The sequence below is a fragment of the Erpetoichthys calabaricus genome, chromosome 5, assembly GCF_900747795.2.
Source record: "Erpetoichthys calabaricus chromosome 5, fErpCal1.3, whole genome shotgun sequence".
In the NCBI taxonomy this organism is placed as follows: Eukaryota; Metazoa; Chordata; class Cladistia; order Polypteriformes; family Polypteridae; genus Erpetoichthys; species Erpetoichthys calabaricus.
Window position 1 is genome coordinate 18,748,181 of NC_041398.2, and position 15,632 is coordinate 18,763,812.

At 43.4% G+C, this 15,632-nt stretch overlaps 1 protein-coding gene across 4 annotated transcripts in view; it reads left to right on the forward strand.

Annotated features, from left to right (window-relative positions):
- LOC114641663 (gastrula zinc finger protein XlCGF57.1-like) overlaps positions 1-15,632 on the forward strand; it is a 308,826-nt gene that overhangs the window by 280,783 nt on the left and 12,411 nt on the right. For 3 of the 4 annotated variants that reach the window (XM_051927419.1, XM_051927421.1, XM_028790688.2), the window contains exon 2: positions 4,796-5,313. In XM_051927419.1, coding sequence (XP_051783379.1) covers positions 4,935-5,313 — 379 coding nt within the window. In that variant the 5' untranslated portion in view covers positions 4,796-4,934. The remainder of the gene's footprint in view (positions 1-4,795; positions 5,314-15,632) is intronic. The other variant, XM_051927420.1, reaches the window with a different exon arrangement.

Here is a 15,632-nt window from a genome sequence, read left to right on the forward strand (position 1 = left end):
GGAGTGGCGGCAGGCAGAGCTTCAGCTTTTTATACACACGGCGCTGTTACATTCATTATAGACATTTCCTCAGATACGTGTCTATGACTATGAAGGGACAGAAAGGGTGGAACAGTGTGACTGGAGGGCCTGATTAAAGGGGTCTGTCTTGTGTGGGCTGAACACGAGTCTATGGAGATGAGAGACAGGAGGAGGTTTGGAGAAAAATCGGGAGTGCTCTCCCTTCGACTTTCTCGTATAGTCGGAGATGGATATTTGAGGAGTAACCGCAAGACAACATTTTTATATTATGTACGTTAAAGAACCAACAACAACAACACAAATGCATTGAACATTTATTATAAAAGTTAAATTGAATAAATCGGTCTCTGCAGCTGCATGAACAAAACATAATAAATGAATAACAAAAAAATGAGTATGTGTTCAGGTAAAGTACCACTTCCGGTTAGCGGAAATAGCCCAAAAGTTTATAAAAAAAATCTACGCTTTGTACCTAATTCTTGTATGCAAAATTTGGTTGACCGAAGTGATAGCGTACTCAAGTTATCGTGTTTACACACACGCACAGACACAATTCCAAAAATTGTATTTTCGGACCCATGGAGGTCTAAAACGTAGAGATTCATCAAAATCTCGACATCGAATTTTTGGACGATTACGATAATTTCGTATACGAGAAAGTAAAGGTGTGAGTTAAGGAGTCAGGACACAACAGTGTTTAACGGGATCCAGAAAGTGAGAGGAGGAAGACAAACTGATAGATTAAGAGAGTTTTTCTTTTTTGCTTTGTTTTGAAAGTGTAATGTTTAACCCAAATAAGAAAGACAAGACATCGTTTGTAACACACGTAAGTCTATAGGAGTTAAAACTTTGAGTTGTGTTAGCTAATTACGCTGATCGTTACAATAGATACTCGGTAATCGAGATGGAAAAGTGTCTCATGTTAAACAAATACAAAATCAAAAGAAAATCACACGTCCCTTCTAAGTGACCAATCTAGTAGATTAATTAGGCTGTTTCCGCCAGTAGATGATGATTAATCTAAGACAAAGGACACGTGAAAAGCATAAACGTCAAGCTTATTCCCTGCGGTTTGGATTTCCATGCTCATTTATTGACGGTCAGCTCTTATAACGGAGCCCCGAATTCCTCACTCATGGCTGCTTAAAATGAATGAGGGTTTGAAAGACTTTTATAAACACGGCATCGTACGCCACTGAGAACAAAAAAACAACAGAATGCTGTCATTGCAAGGACAGCAACTTATACGTTCATTTAGAAATCGAAAGTAGAAAAAGGAAAATTTCACAAATGGCGGACTTAATAGCCAACTGCCAAATGGACGAGAGCCTCGTTCGGCCAGCAGCGATTGCAATGAGTAAAGACCTGCATGTTGATAAGTTTGATCGTCAGCTGGAAATAACAGCTCTGTCTCTCTCCTTGACACAGTGACGACCTGCCTCACGCCATTACAGGTTTGAATGAACGAGTCTGGCGGAGGGCAAAGTGAGAAGAACCAGCTAATATGAGAGCGGGGTCTGCTCGGGCACCTGTGTTTGTCAAATACGGCTTTGATAAATTTATGGTCAACCATTAGTAAAAGAAGTCCTGTCTAATGGGGGTATCGCCAGTAATGACCCTCATGTTACGGACGGGGGTCCATGAGAGAAAAAAAAACCAAAACGTTTGAGAACAACTGGTTTAAGTAGCCAGTTCAAGAAGAAAGAGTCATAAAATGACTTCAGTGGTATTGTTGTGTCCTCCATTTCACACTGTCCTGTTCGTCATCCGTTGTGTATAGTCTTCAAATCGAATGGCAATATGCAGCTTACTAAGTGGAGTCGGTTCTGTTTCGGTCAAGTCTGAACTCGACACTTATGTTTACACTTATGATGCTTTTATCCAAAACTAGCCGCCCCCCACGACTCCACCCGCGTAGAAGTGAAACTGGACAGGGAGGAGGGCCCAGCCCGGCTCCCCACTCCTGACGTCACTCTTCCTTCTCTCTCTCGGATTAACGCAAATGTATCACTCCTGCAAATGGACTGTGATACTTAGCATGGTGAGAGAAGTCGTAAAATCAACCAGAATGTTCGAGCGAATTCTAGAAAGAAAGCCGATCTAAATCCGTTAAGTAGTTCTCTCATGAAAAGCAGAGAGACATACATACAGACAAACAGACAGACAGACATTGGATTTTATATACAGTCATATGAAAAAATTTGGGAACCCCTCTCAGCATGCATAATAATTGACTCTCCTTTCAGCAATAAAGATAACAGTGGTCTGTCTTTCGTTTCCTAGGAACATTGGAGCACTGCGGTGTTTTTCGAACAAAGATTTTTAGTGACGCAGTATTTAGTTGTATGACATTAAATAAAATGTGAAAAACTGGCTGTGCACAAATGTGGGTCCCCTTGTCATTATGCTGATTTGAATGCCTGTCACTGCTCAATGCTGATTACTGTCAACACCAAATTGATTGGATGAGCTCGTTACGCCTTGAACTTCATAGACCGGTGTGTCCAATCAGGAGATATAAAGGTATTTAAGGTGGTCAATTACAAGTTGTGCTTCCCTTTGACTCTCCTCTGAAGAGTGACAGACAGCATGGGATCCTCAAAGCAACTCTCCAAAGATCTGAAAACAAAGATTGTTGAGTCTCCTGGTTGAGGTGAAGGCTACAAAAAGCCATCTCAGAGGTTTAAACTGTCAGTTTCAACTGTAAGGAATGGAATCAAGAAATGGAAGGCCACAGGCACAGTTGCTGTTAAACCCAGCAGGTCTGGCAGGCCAAGAAAAATACAGGAGCAGCATATGAGCAGGATTGTGAGAATGGTGACAAACAACCCACAGATCACCTCCAAAGACCTGCAAGAACATCTGGCTGCAGATGGTGTATCTGGACATCGTTCTACAATTCAGTGCAGTTTGCACAAAGAACATCTGTATGGCAGGTTGATGAGAAAGAAGCCCTTTCTGCACTCCCACCACAAACAGAGTTGCTTGTTGTATGCCAATGCTCATTTAGACAAGCCAGATTCATTTTGGAACAAAGTGCTTTGGACTGATGAGACACAAATGGAGTTATTTGTTCATAACAAAAAGCGCTTTGCATGGCGGAAGAAGAACACCGCATTCCAAGATAAACACCTGCTACCTCCTGTCAAATTTGGTGGAGGTTCCATCATGTGGGGCTGTGTGGCTAGCTCTGGGACTGGGGCCCTTGTTAAAGTCGAGGATCGGATGAATTCAACCCAATATTAACAAATTCTTCAGGATAATGTTCAAGCATCAGTCACAAAGTTGAAGTTATGCAGGGGTTGGATATTCCAACAAGACGATGACCCAAAACACAGTTTGAAATCTACAAAGGCATCCATGCAGAGGGAGAAGTACAATGTTCTGGAATGGCCATCACAGTCCCCTGACTTGAAGATCATCGAAAATCAATGGGATGATTTGAAGCAGGCTGTCCATCAAATTGAACTGAACTGGAGAGATTTTGTATGAAGAATAGTAAAAAAATACTTCCATCCAGAATCCAGACACTCACCAAAGGCTATAAGAGGACAGCGTCTAGAGACAAAAGGAGGCTCAGCTAAGTATTGATGTCATATCTCTGTTGGGGTGCCCACACTTATGCAAATGTCTACTTTTGTTATGATGCATATTTCATATTTTCTGTTAATCCAATAAACTTAATGTAACTGCTGAAATCCTACTGTGTCCATAAGGCATGTCAGATATTAGAAGGAAGTTGATACTCTGAAAGCTCAGCCAATGAGAAACAAAGATCCAAAGAATTAAGAGGGGACCCAAACTTTTTCATATGACTGTATAGAGAGAGACAACTGACAAAGGGGGTCAACACAAAGGAGTAAACATCAGTCTGGGACACTGTTTGGGACAAGGGTACAAAACTGATCACCACAAGTCAAGAGCTCACAACAGCTTGCCAGCTTGTTCAAAATGGCAGATATCAGTTCGACAGAAATTCACAGAGCAAGAGAAGTGTGTGTAGGATAAAGCGATGTGAATGTCAGATGTATTTTAAGTGGTCACTCCTAGCAGTGTGGGCGTCAGGTGCAGGCAGTGGATATTCAATCCAGGGGTCTGTGGAGCAAAGTCAGGGCTTCCTCTGATCTGGAGAAATCATTTTAGGTGGGATGGAAGTTAATCCCGGGGGGGTTGGGGGGATTGTAGTCTCGAAATCCATCTCCATGCCAGAAAGATAAACAGATAAGGGTGACAGAGAGAGGCTGAAGTGGAGTGTGAGAAAGGGTGCTTTTGAGTATGGAGTGGGCAGATGGAAGAGCCATCCCTCCTAGCAGACGGGGGGTCAGCAGCCATTCAGGCAGGTCCACTGAAGTTGTCAGTCGGCTTCTTAATTATTGCTAATGGCTGCCAAACATCACCCAATGCGTGTTTGTGCTGAGCGTGCTCTCTTCAGTTCTCACTGTAGGTGATGTGTGTCGTGTCATGTTATACATTACAGGCTGAGTCTCTTTGAAATGGTGGTCTTAAGTTTAGGTCACATCCAGACTTTTTGTTAAATTTTGACTAAACTTGAGTAGGCCTGTGCTGCCTGAGTGAATTGTTTCAAAATTAAAAACCCTGAATGTTTAATGTTGTTCTTAGGCTAACAGCGAGGGTTCAAAGCAGTTCAAATCTCACATGAAAACTGAGCTGGTAGTTCTCTGGACTTGTTATTAATGGGAAGTTAACCCTCAAACGTGTCCAAGTTATTTTTGGTTTAATTTATGGAGTAATTCTATCACTTTTATTTTCACAGAGAAAAAGTCGCCTCCTTAACATTAGGCCCTGCACTGAGGTGTCTTAATGGCTTCCAAGCCTGCACTGTCCATGTGAGAAACACATCTTAGAAAGGAAGAGCAGACACTTGGGGGGAGAGAAGAGTTTTACACACAGCAATGGCCTCCACCAAAGAGGACAACGTGAATGAAAGACTGGCACACGTTAAAGAAGAGGACTGTGAGTGGGGTGCACCAGAAGATGTTAAGCCCGAGGCCTGTGAAGGGAGAATTTCAGTTTTCAATGAGGAGGAGTGCAAGGGGGAGATTATTGAAGTTAAGGTGGAGGATATGGAGGATGTCTCACTTAACCATGAAACTGGGAAGGCTTTCAAACAAGAGGTTTCTGAAGAATTTCATTCCAGTTTACAGCATCGCGGCATTGACTTGGGACAACTGGCAACCCAGCAGAATTCTGTGACACTGAAATCGGAGTTCACTGAGTTTGAAGGAAACAGGAAAGAAGAAGGGCAGCCATCATCTAGGAACGTGGAAACAAGTAAGTAATGTGATTAAACGCCAAAGAAAGAGAAACCAATAACATTTACAAGTTGTACATGCGTTAGTTTTAGTGTTTTCAGGAGGTGGAAATGGCAGTCAGGTACACAAATGGAGATGAGCTGCTAGGGTCCATAGCATCTAACAGTAGCTGACCTAACAAATAATTAAACTGTAAAGGTTTGTGCAAACTCAAAAATAACTAAAAGTGTCCAGCTCATGATTTTCCCGTAATCAGCTCTTATTTGTGTAGTAAATTATCACCACTATTATGTATATTGAATTTAAATGATCATTTGTAATTAAATAGGTTTCATGAACTGTCTCAGACAGATATGCACACAATCCTACATTTCTTCCATCAATGGAGTTACATCTGCTGGAGTGATTGTGGTCCGAATGCTTTTGTCCTTTTCTAATTTTGTCCCCAGTATCGTCAGGTGGAGTGATTTGTCTGTGCTGATCGTGTCCACAGACTCACATCCTCATGCTGGCAGACATTTACGGTGAAAGCAGATTTGTAAAACACAGCACTGACACCGTAGCACTGATTATTACATAATGTAAACTTAACAAATATATGGGAAATGTTCAATGATTCAGTGTGCACTTAAAACTAAAATAGAAATGTTACATCCCATAATATTCTTAAGCACTGTCAATTCAGTACACAGATGTGCAGGCGGAGCAGCAACATCAGACAACAGGCCCATAGGGGGCGCCTGTCCAATCCATCTCAGGCCCCTTTACATCCCACTGACATCCATCCACATTGGACCAGTTTAGAGTCCCCAGTCCACCTGCTGTTATTCTATGTTCTCAGAAAATGTGCAGAAGTCCAAATGAAGAACATCTGGGTGCAGAGTTTGACCGGACAAGACAGCAGAGAAGACCCCACTGACTTGGTAGACTCCAGTTGATCCAGTTGTTGGATAGTTTCAGTCTCACCTGGACCCTCTATGGTTATTTCACAAATCGTCAGGCATAAGCCATGAGTGGCCGTGCTAACCACTGCACCATTGTGCTTTACTAATGTAAGAGAAGGTACAGATAGTCGTATTGTTTCATTTAAATCAAGTTTCAGATTGTATCAAATAAATCAAACAAAGAAGGAAAGCCCAAATTCATGTCCCAGATGCCATCCCTTTCAGTCAAATGTCAACTCGGCCCCTCTCTGTTACTCCATTGGGGTGGAGGTGAATGTCAACAGACTAAGAGGAAGCTCTGGAGTGGAGTCCGTCATTGAGAATGGCATGTCAACTGCAGGGTCTTGTTAAAGATCAGGGGAACAGAAATGAGAGGGATAACAAGAAAATGCAAATTAGCAAGAGCACTGAGAATAAGTAAGAGAGAGGGGGCAATTGTGACCACTGGACATGGAGGGGCTTGAACTTGAGTTTGACTGAATCCACGCGATGGGCACGTTCAGCTCCACCTGTCGGATCCTTCCATCCATTTTCGTCACTCGTGGTCTCATTTACAAAACTTTGTGTGGTTTCAAGCATGAAAATACATGAAAGGAAAAACACAGGAAAATGCGTATGACAAAATATATATATATATATATATATATATTTATACTGTGCATATACAGTATATAGCTGAAATATAAGCTGATTTGAGCATATTGTGCAGTTTACCCTTTATAAACCATAATCATCTCGTAAATGTGAGTTTGTGAGTGTAAAAAACGGCTCGTGGGACTTTAAGGCGCTGAGGCACAGTACGGTGGAAGCCGTGGAGTGTGTAGTGAGCGCGTGAGTGTGAGAGACGTAACACGGGAAAGCCGGAACTACTGGAAAAAGATTATGATTACCATCAATACCGTCAATTTCATTCAGTAAAATACAGTATGTTTATATGTTTAATGTAGACTCGGCCTTTAAATTATTGGGATATTCCATTAAATCTTTGAGATGTTATGTATTAATATGGATATAAACCTGTTACGTTGCCGCATTGAACTTGTAATTGTAAATACAGTACCTTACATTGCTATTGTTTAGCTATGGTGCCATCTACTGGACATTTTCTGTTTTGCATAGTGAAACATTTATATACAGTATATACTAAATGTTTTACATTGTTGTTTGCCTTGTTAGAACCACACACTCACCTACCTAAAACTACCTGTACTGTTGTTCTACCTTGTTTGTATTTCTGGCATTTCAACATTAAAGCAATGTTTCTGCAATGGTTGGATTAGTTCCTGTGTTCTAACCGACACACCGACTACAGCGGACTGCAGGTCCGCTTTTTCTTCTTCCTTTCCAATAGTGAGTGCGCCTCACACCCCGCCCAGTTCCACCCGGAAGCACCCGTATATCTTATTCTTCTTCTGTCGGATGCTCCTGTTAAGGGTTTTTCCACATCATCTTTCTGTCCTCATCATCTTGTTCTGTTACCCCCATCACCTGCATGTCCTCTCTCACCACATCCATAAACCTTCGCTTAGGCCTTCCTCTTTTCCTCTTCCCTGGCAGCTCTATTCTTAGCATCCTTCTCCCAATATACTCAGCATCTCTCCTTTGCACATGTCTAAACCAACGCAATCTCGCTTCTCTGACTTTGTCTCCCAACTTGAGCTGACCCTCTAATGTCCTCATTTCTAATCCTGTCCATCCTCATCACACCCAATGCAAATCTTAGCATCTCTAACTCTGCCACCTCCATCTCTGTCTCCAACCCATATAACATAAACCTTCCCTTTCACTCTTGCTGATATCCGTCTGTCACAGATTACTCCTGACATTCTTATCCACCCACTCCACCCTGCCTGCACTCTCTTCTTCACTTCTCTTCCACAATCCCCATTACTCGTACTGTTGATCCCAAGTATTTAAACTGATCCATCTTCTACAACTCTACTCCTTGCATCCTCACCTTTCCACTGACCTTCTTCTCATTCACACACATGTATTCTGTCTTGTTCCTACTGACCTTCATTCCTCTCCTCTCATATCTCCACCTCTCCATGGTCTCCTCAACCTGCTCCCTACTATCACTACAGATCACAATATCATCAGCAAACATCACAGTCCACGGGGACTCCTGTCGGACACATTGACAGACGAGATTAATCACCATTGAAAATAAGAAAGGGCTCAGAGCCAATCCCTGATGTAATCCCACCTCCGTCACTCCTACCGCAGACCTCACCACAGTCACACTTCCCTCGTACATATCCTGTACAACTCTTACTCTTACGTACTTTTCTGCCACACCTGACATCCTTATACAATACCACAGCTCCTCTCTCCTCACCATGTCATATGCTTTCTGCAGGTCCAGAAAGACGCAATGCAACTCCTTCCGGCCTTCTCTGTGCTTCTCCATCAACATCCTCAGATCAAACATCACATCTGTGGTGCTCTTTCTTGACATGAAACTATCCTGTTACTCACTAATCATCACCTCACTTCTTAACTGAGCTTCCACTACTCTTTCCTATAATTCCATGCTGTGGCTCATCAATTTTATTCCCCTGTAGTTACGATAGTCCTGGACAGCCCCCTTATTCTTAAATATCGGCACCAGTACACTTCTTCTCCTCTTCTCAGGCATCCTCTCACTTTCCAAGGTTCCATTAAACAATCTGGTTAAAAACTCCACTGCTATCTCTCCTTAACACCTCCATGCTTCTACAGGTATGTCATCTGGACCAACGGCCTTTCTATTCTTCATCCTCTTCATAGCTGTCCTTGCTTCCTCCTTGCTAATCCGTTGCACTTCCTGATTCACTATCTCCACATCATCCAACTTCTTCTCTCTCTCGTTCTCTTCATTCATCAGCCTCTCAAAGTACTCTTTCCATCTGCTCACCACACTCTCCTCACTTGTTTCCATCTTTATCCTTTATCACCCTAACCTGTTGCACATCTTTCCCATCTCTGCCATTCTGTTTAGCCCACCGGTCCTTTTCTCCCTCCTTGGTGTCCAACCTCTCATACGCCTTTTCTTTAGCCTTCGCCACCTCTCTCTTCACCTTGCGCCTTATCTCCTTGTACTCTTGTCTACTTTCTTCATCTCTCTGACTATCCCACTTCTTCTTTGCCATCCTCTTCCTCTGTATAATCTCCTGTATTTCCTCATTCCACCACCAGGTTTCCTTTCCTCTTTCCTCTGTTCAGATGTCACACCAAGCTCCCTTCTTGCTGTCACTCTTACTACATCTGCTGTAGTTTCCCAGCTGTCTGGTGACTCTTCACTGCCACCCAGTGCCTGTCTCAACTCAACTTTGCAGTCTTCCTTTTTCAACTTCCACCATTTGATCCTTGGCTCTGCCCTCACTCTCTTCCTCTTCTTGATCGCCAACATCATCCTACAGACCACCATCCTATGCTGCTTAACTACACTTTCTCCTGCCACCACTTTGCAGTCTTCAATCCCCTTTAGATCAACTCTTCTGCATAGGATGTAATCTACCTGCGTGCATCTTCCTCACTCTTGTACGTCACCCTATGTTCCTCCCTCTTCTTCAAATACGTATTCACCACAGCCATGTCCATCCTTTTGGCAAAATCCACTATCCTCTGACCTTCTTCATTCCTCTCCTTGACACCATACCTACCCATCACCTCCTCATCTCCTCTGTTCCCTTCACCAACATGTCCATTGAAATCCGCTCCAATCACCACTTTCTGTCCCTTGGGTACACTGTTCATCACTTCATCCAACTCATGCCAGAAATCTTCTTTCTCACCCATTACACACCCAACTTGCGGTGCATATGCACTGAAAACATTCATCGTCACACCTCCAATTTCCAGCTTCATAATCATCACTCTGTCTGACACTCTTTTCACCTCCAAAACACTCTTGACATGCTGTTCCTTCAGAATAACTCCTACTCCATTTCTCGTCCTATCCACACCATGATAGAACAATTTGAATCTACCTTCGATCCACCAGGCCTTACTCCCCTTCCATTTAGTCTCTTGTACTCACAATATATCAACCTTCCTTCTCTCCATCATATCTGCTAACTCTCTCCCCTTACCAGTCATACTGCCAACATTCAAAGTTCCTACCCTCAGTTCCACTCTCTTTACTTTCCTCTTCTCCTCTTTCCTCCAAACACGTCTTCCCCCTCCTCTTCTTCTTTGGCCAACAGTAGCCCAATTTCCGCCAGCACCCTGTTGACTAACAGTACCGGTGGTGGTCGTTGTTAACCCAGAGCTCGACTGATCCGGTATGGAAATTTGTATTGTCCGCATATTGATTTGGCAAAATCTTAAACTGGATGCCCTTCCTGACGTAACCCTCCCCATTTATCCGGGCTTGGGACCGGCATGAAGAAACACACTGGCTTGTGCATCCCCTGTGGCTGGGCTGGAAGCAGCCATATATGGAGTATGCTAATGAACCTCCTACATATGCAGTCAGGATGCTGCAAACCTTCCTTGGCTGGTAGTGCAGCCCACAAGATACAGTGGTGTGAAAAACTATTTGCCCCCTTCCTGATTTCTTATTCTTTTGCATGTTTTCACACAAAATGTTTCTGATCATCAAACACATTTAACCATTAGTCAAATATAACACAAAGTAAACACAAAATGCAGTTTGTAAATGGTGGTTTTTATTATTTAGGGAGAAAAAAAAATCCAAACCTACATGGCCCTGTGTGAAAAAGTAATTGCCCCCCTGAACCTAATAACTGTTGGGCCACCCTTAGCAGCAATAACTGCAATCAAGTGTTTGCGATAACTTGCAATGATTCTTTTACAGCGCTCTGGAGGAATTTGGCCCACTCATCTTTGCAAAATTGTTGTAATTCAGCTTTATTTGAGGGTTTTCTAGCATGAACCCGCCTTTTTAAGGTCATGCCATAGCATCTCAATTGGATTCAGGTCAGACTTTGACTAGGCCACTCAAAGTCTTCATTTTGTTTTTCTTCAGCCATTCAGAGTTGGATTTGCTGGTGCGTTTTGGGTCATTGTCCTGTTGCAGCACCCAAGATCGCTTCAGCTTGAGTTGACGAACAGATGGCCGGACATTCTCCTTCAGGATTTTTTGGTAGACAGTAGAATTCATGGTTCCATCTATCACAGCAAGCCTTCCAGGTCCGAAGCAGCAAAACAACCCAGACCATCACACTACCACCACCATATTTTACTGTTGGTATGATGTTCTTTTTCTGAAATGCTGTGTTCCTTTTACGCCAGATGTAACGGGACATTTGCCTTCCAAAAGTTCAACTTTTGTCTCATCAGTCCACAAGGTATTTTCCCAAAAGTCTTGGCAATCATTGAGATGTTTCTTAGCAAAATTGAGACGAGCCCTAATGTTCTTTTTGCTTAACAGTGGTTTGCGTCTTGGAAATCTGCCATGCAGGCCGTTTTTGCCCAGTCTCTTTCTTTTGGTGGAGTCGTGAACACTGACCTTAATTGAGGCAAGTGAGGCCTGCAGTTCTTTAGACGTTGTCCTGGGGGTCTTTTGTGACCTCTCGGATGAGTCGTCTCTGCGCTCTTGGGGTAATTTTGGTTCGGCCGGCCACTCCTGGGAAGTGTTCACCACTGTTCCATGTTTTTGCCATTTGTGATAATGGCTCTCACTGTGGTTCGCTGGAGTCCCAGAGCTTTAGAAATGGCTTTATAACCTTTACCAGACTGATAGATCTCATATTACTTCTGTTCTCATTTGTTCCTGAATTTCTTTGGATCTTGGCATGATGTCTAGCTTTTGAGGTGCTTTTGGTCTACTTCTCTGTTTCAGGCAGCTCCTATTTAAGTGATTTTCTTGATTGAAACAGGTGTGGCAGTAATCAGGCCTGGGGGTGGCTACGGAAATTGAACTCAGGTGTGATACACCACAGTTAGGTTATTTTTAACAAGGGGGGCAATTACTTTTTCACACAGGGCCATGTAGGTTTGGATTTTTTTTCTCCTTAAATAATAAACACCATCATTTAAAAACTGCATTTTGTGTTTACTTGTGTAATATTTGACTAATGGTTAAATGTGTTTGATGATCAGAAACATTTTGTGTGACAAACATGCAAAAGAATAAGAAATCAGGGAAGGGGGCAAATAGTTTTTTCACACCACTGTACATCTAGTAGTGTGAGACGGAAGTAAGGAGACTGTGGAAGATTGTGGGTTCGCTTCCCGGTTCCTCCCTGTGTGGATTGTGCTTTGAGTACTGAGAACAGCACTATATAACTGTAATGAATTATTATTATAAATTAGAGGCACGCAAAAAAACTTTGAGTGTCAGGAACAAACACAAAAATGTTGAATGGCATCATATTACTGCTACTGTGAATGCCATGAGCTCCAAGCGCACCATGTCTGAAATAATAATAGTAATAAAAGACGGCCCAATCTGTAGTGACAAAGCAGCCGAGTGTTAGTGTAACAGGAAGAATAAAAAGCACACGCTTGCTCTCTGATTGCGAACTGTGAAAGGTGTCTGTAATTGAAGAGGCCATTTTTATGTTGCATTACGACTGACAAGTTTTCACCCTCATCTTGGCATCACAGATGACTTGTGTATTAATAGAATGAAACTGCTGACAGCTAACAAAAGCAATCTCATTCTCGCTTGGTGTCCTTTTTGGAGTTTGATAACAATAAATTGCTCCAGTTACTTTAGGAAAAGTGGACACCGATGCAAATTGCTTTTTTATGTTGGCATAAACATGATACTATTAATGAATGTGCACCCACACCATACGAAAGCTGGATGTAGTGCCTCACCCATTGGTCAAAGGATAGAGTGAGGCTTGGCTGAGGTAGCGCTGAAATATCGGCCAGCTCCCTGAGAAGTGACAACAGGTAGCCAAAGTGAACTGCTGAAAAACCAGGTGGGCAGACTGGGGGCGAGTAAGACTCACCGAAATTGACAAGCTGGCTAAAGAGGATCCATGCAAGTCCCAGTTGGTGGCCGTGGGTACTAAGTGTCACCTGTTAGGTGGCTCTGTCCATGAAGATGAAGCTTAGGGGAGTGTTGTGGATTGAGAGGTCAGGAAAGTCGCCATGGATGAGAAACAAAAGGTGCAGAAGAGTTTGTGTTTGCATATCTAATGTGACTGAATTCTCATTTAAATTAATCCTCTGTAGTAATTACAAAAGGATAAAAAAATTAATAATATAAACATTTAAATATGGTTGTTTATCACCACCCTTTTTTTAAGCATATTGTGACAGGTGGCCGGCCCTTCTACACATGTTTCGGGGGAGCAATCATGGAGTGCTCAATACCTCCTCCAGGACGCTTGGTGGCAGCCTTCCTGGCTAAGGATGGTGCCTCAGTTTCCCGCAGGGCTCCATGGGAGATGGAGTTCTCCACAGCCCTGTTGGGATCTGGGGTGGCCACCAGGGGGTGCTGCATGGGTCCCTGAGCCAGCCTGGACAACTCTACAGCCCTGCTCGGAAGTGCAACCAGAAGCAGGTGATTAAGCACCTGGAGCACTTCCGGGTGGGCTATAAAAAGGACCGGCAACCCAACCACCACTCAGGGCCAGAATTGGGAGGAAGAGGATGAGGTTACCTGGGAGGAGTGGTGGTTTGAGAAGAAAGGGTTGTTATTTGTGTTTGGAGTGCTTTTGGGACTATGTATACGCCTGTGGGGTTCACGGGGAAGAAAAATAAAAGTCTTATGTGTTTTTACACATGCCTCTGAGTGAGTATGTGCCGGGTCGGGCGCTAAATAGCGCCTTTATCACAGTATCTAATATTGCTTGACTATAGTTTAAATTATTTTGCCTTGTTTGTTACAAAATGGTAAAACATTAAATTGTTAAACTTTCTGTTGAAAATGACAAGAATTTGTGTATATCAGATTAAAATTATTTTACCATCTGTCCCTTTTGGAATTTTGGTCAGCAAGAGGCAAAAGGAAAAGATAAAGATATAAAAAGAAAGAGAGGCTGGAGAGGTGTGTTCAATAATAATATTCAGATGTTAAGTCTGGGTAAGTAAATCTCAAACACACCAGGTTCCTTTACCTCGAATGGACTGGGATTCAGTCGATGTGTCAGACTTGTTGGCGAAAGTACAGCAAATGTTCATGGGCCCATTTCAAGACAAAGGGGGAAACGGAAAAGTGTAGTTACTCCCTGCCGTGGATTGGTGACATCTACATCAGATGACACAAAGAAATTACAAACCTATTGTGACCATTTTGAGGCTTAGGTAGAGCCAAAAGCAAACCCGATATTCCCGCACGCTACAAATGTAATGAAAAGGTTTAGGGACCTAGCGAATCATTTGAAGGGTTCCTGACTGAAGTACGGCCGCTAGTCAAAGACTGTGTCTATGGTAGTGACGTGCGATGAATGAGTGGACGAACGCTTTAGTTCTTGTCTTGGTCTCTGAATGAATGTTCTGGTACAATGACATTAAAGAACAAATCTTTCTGAGGTATGTGCATGTGAAGATGCGGGTTCCATCTTCCTTCTGGGAGCCCTTGAACCCGACACCGTCGGTAATGTCCCCGATGAGCTGGGCAGTGAGGCACAATAATGAAGCAAGGGGATGGTGCAAAAAAAGTGCAAAGTGCTTTTATTTAAAATCAAAAAACAAAGTGTCCAAATAGTGCAGTGCTTCACAAATCTTTAAATAAATAATCCATAAAAACAAGTGAAAGGGTGGAGGTTAAAATCCATTAGAAAAAAAAATCTTTAAAAACCACAACGAAGTTAGAACAATGGCTGGAAGCTGTCCTTTTTACCACAAAGCCCGGTGCATTCTTTTACTGGTGACTCCCCTGCTTCTCCCATTCAGGTTATGTACCAGGGGAGCAACCCTACCTACAGCTGACCTTCATTCTGCCTTCTTTTCTGGAGGCTTCCCGATCCCTGGCTTCGGTTCTGCTCTCCCCAGACTGAGACTTGGCTTTCCCCAATGGCCAGGACGCTTACTCTGGAGAATCCACCTCACAAGCCTCCCGACTCCCGCTGTCTTCCGTGGTGAGCCATCCTTCTTCTGGTCACTCCCGCTCCTCACAATTCTCAGCGGGAGCGACCACTGCCAACTGCCCTAGGTGTCGGCCAAACACCCGACTAGGGCTCACTGTCCAGCTGCCTCACTCTCTCTCTCGCACAGGCAATCCTGCCTTGTTCTCCAGCAACCTCCATTTGTCTTTCCTTCTCTCTTTCTTCCTTTTTCTTCATCTTCCCCCTAGCTGCCTCACGCTTCTATTTATCACGGGGACGTTGATCAGCTGTGGCAATCGGCAGCTCCCGGGAACAATTACGGATGCGGACGACTCCTCACCCATGCACTTAAGTGAGAACCTCCCACATCACGACCCCCACCCCCCCCCCCCCCCCCCCCGGTAACCGCTCGGCCACACACCACAGCGCCCCCTCGCTAAGCC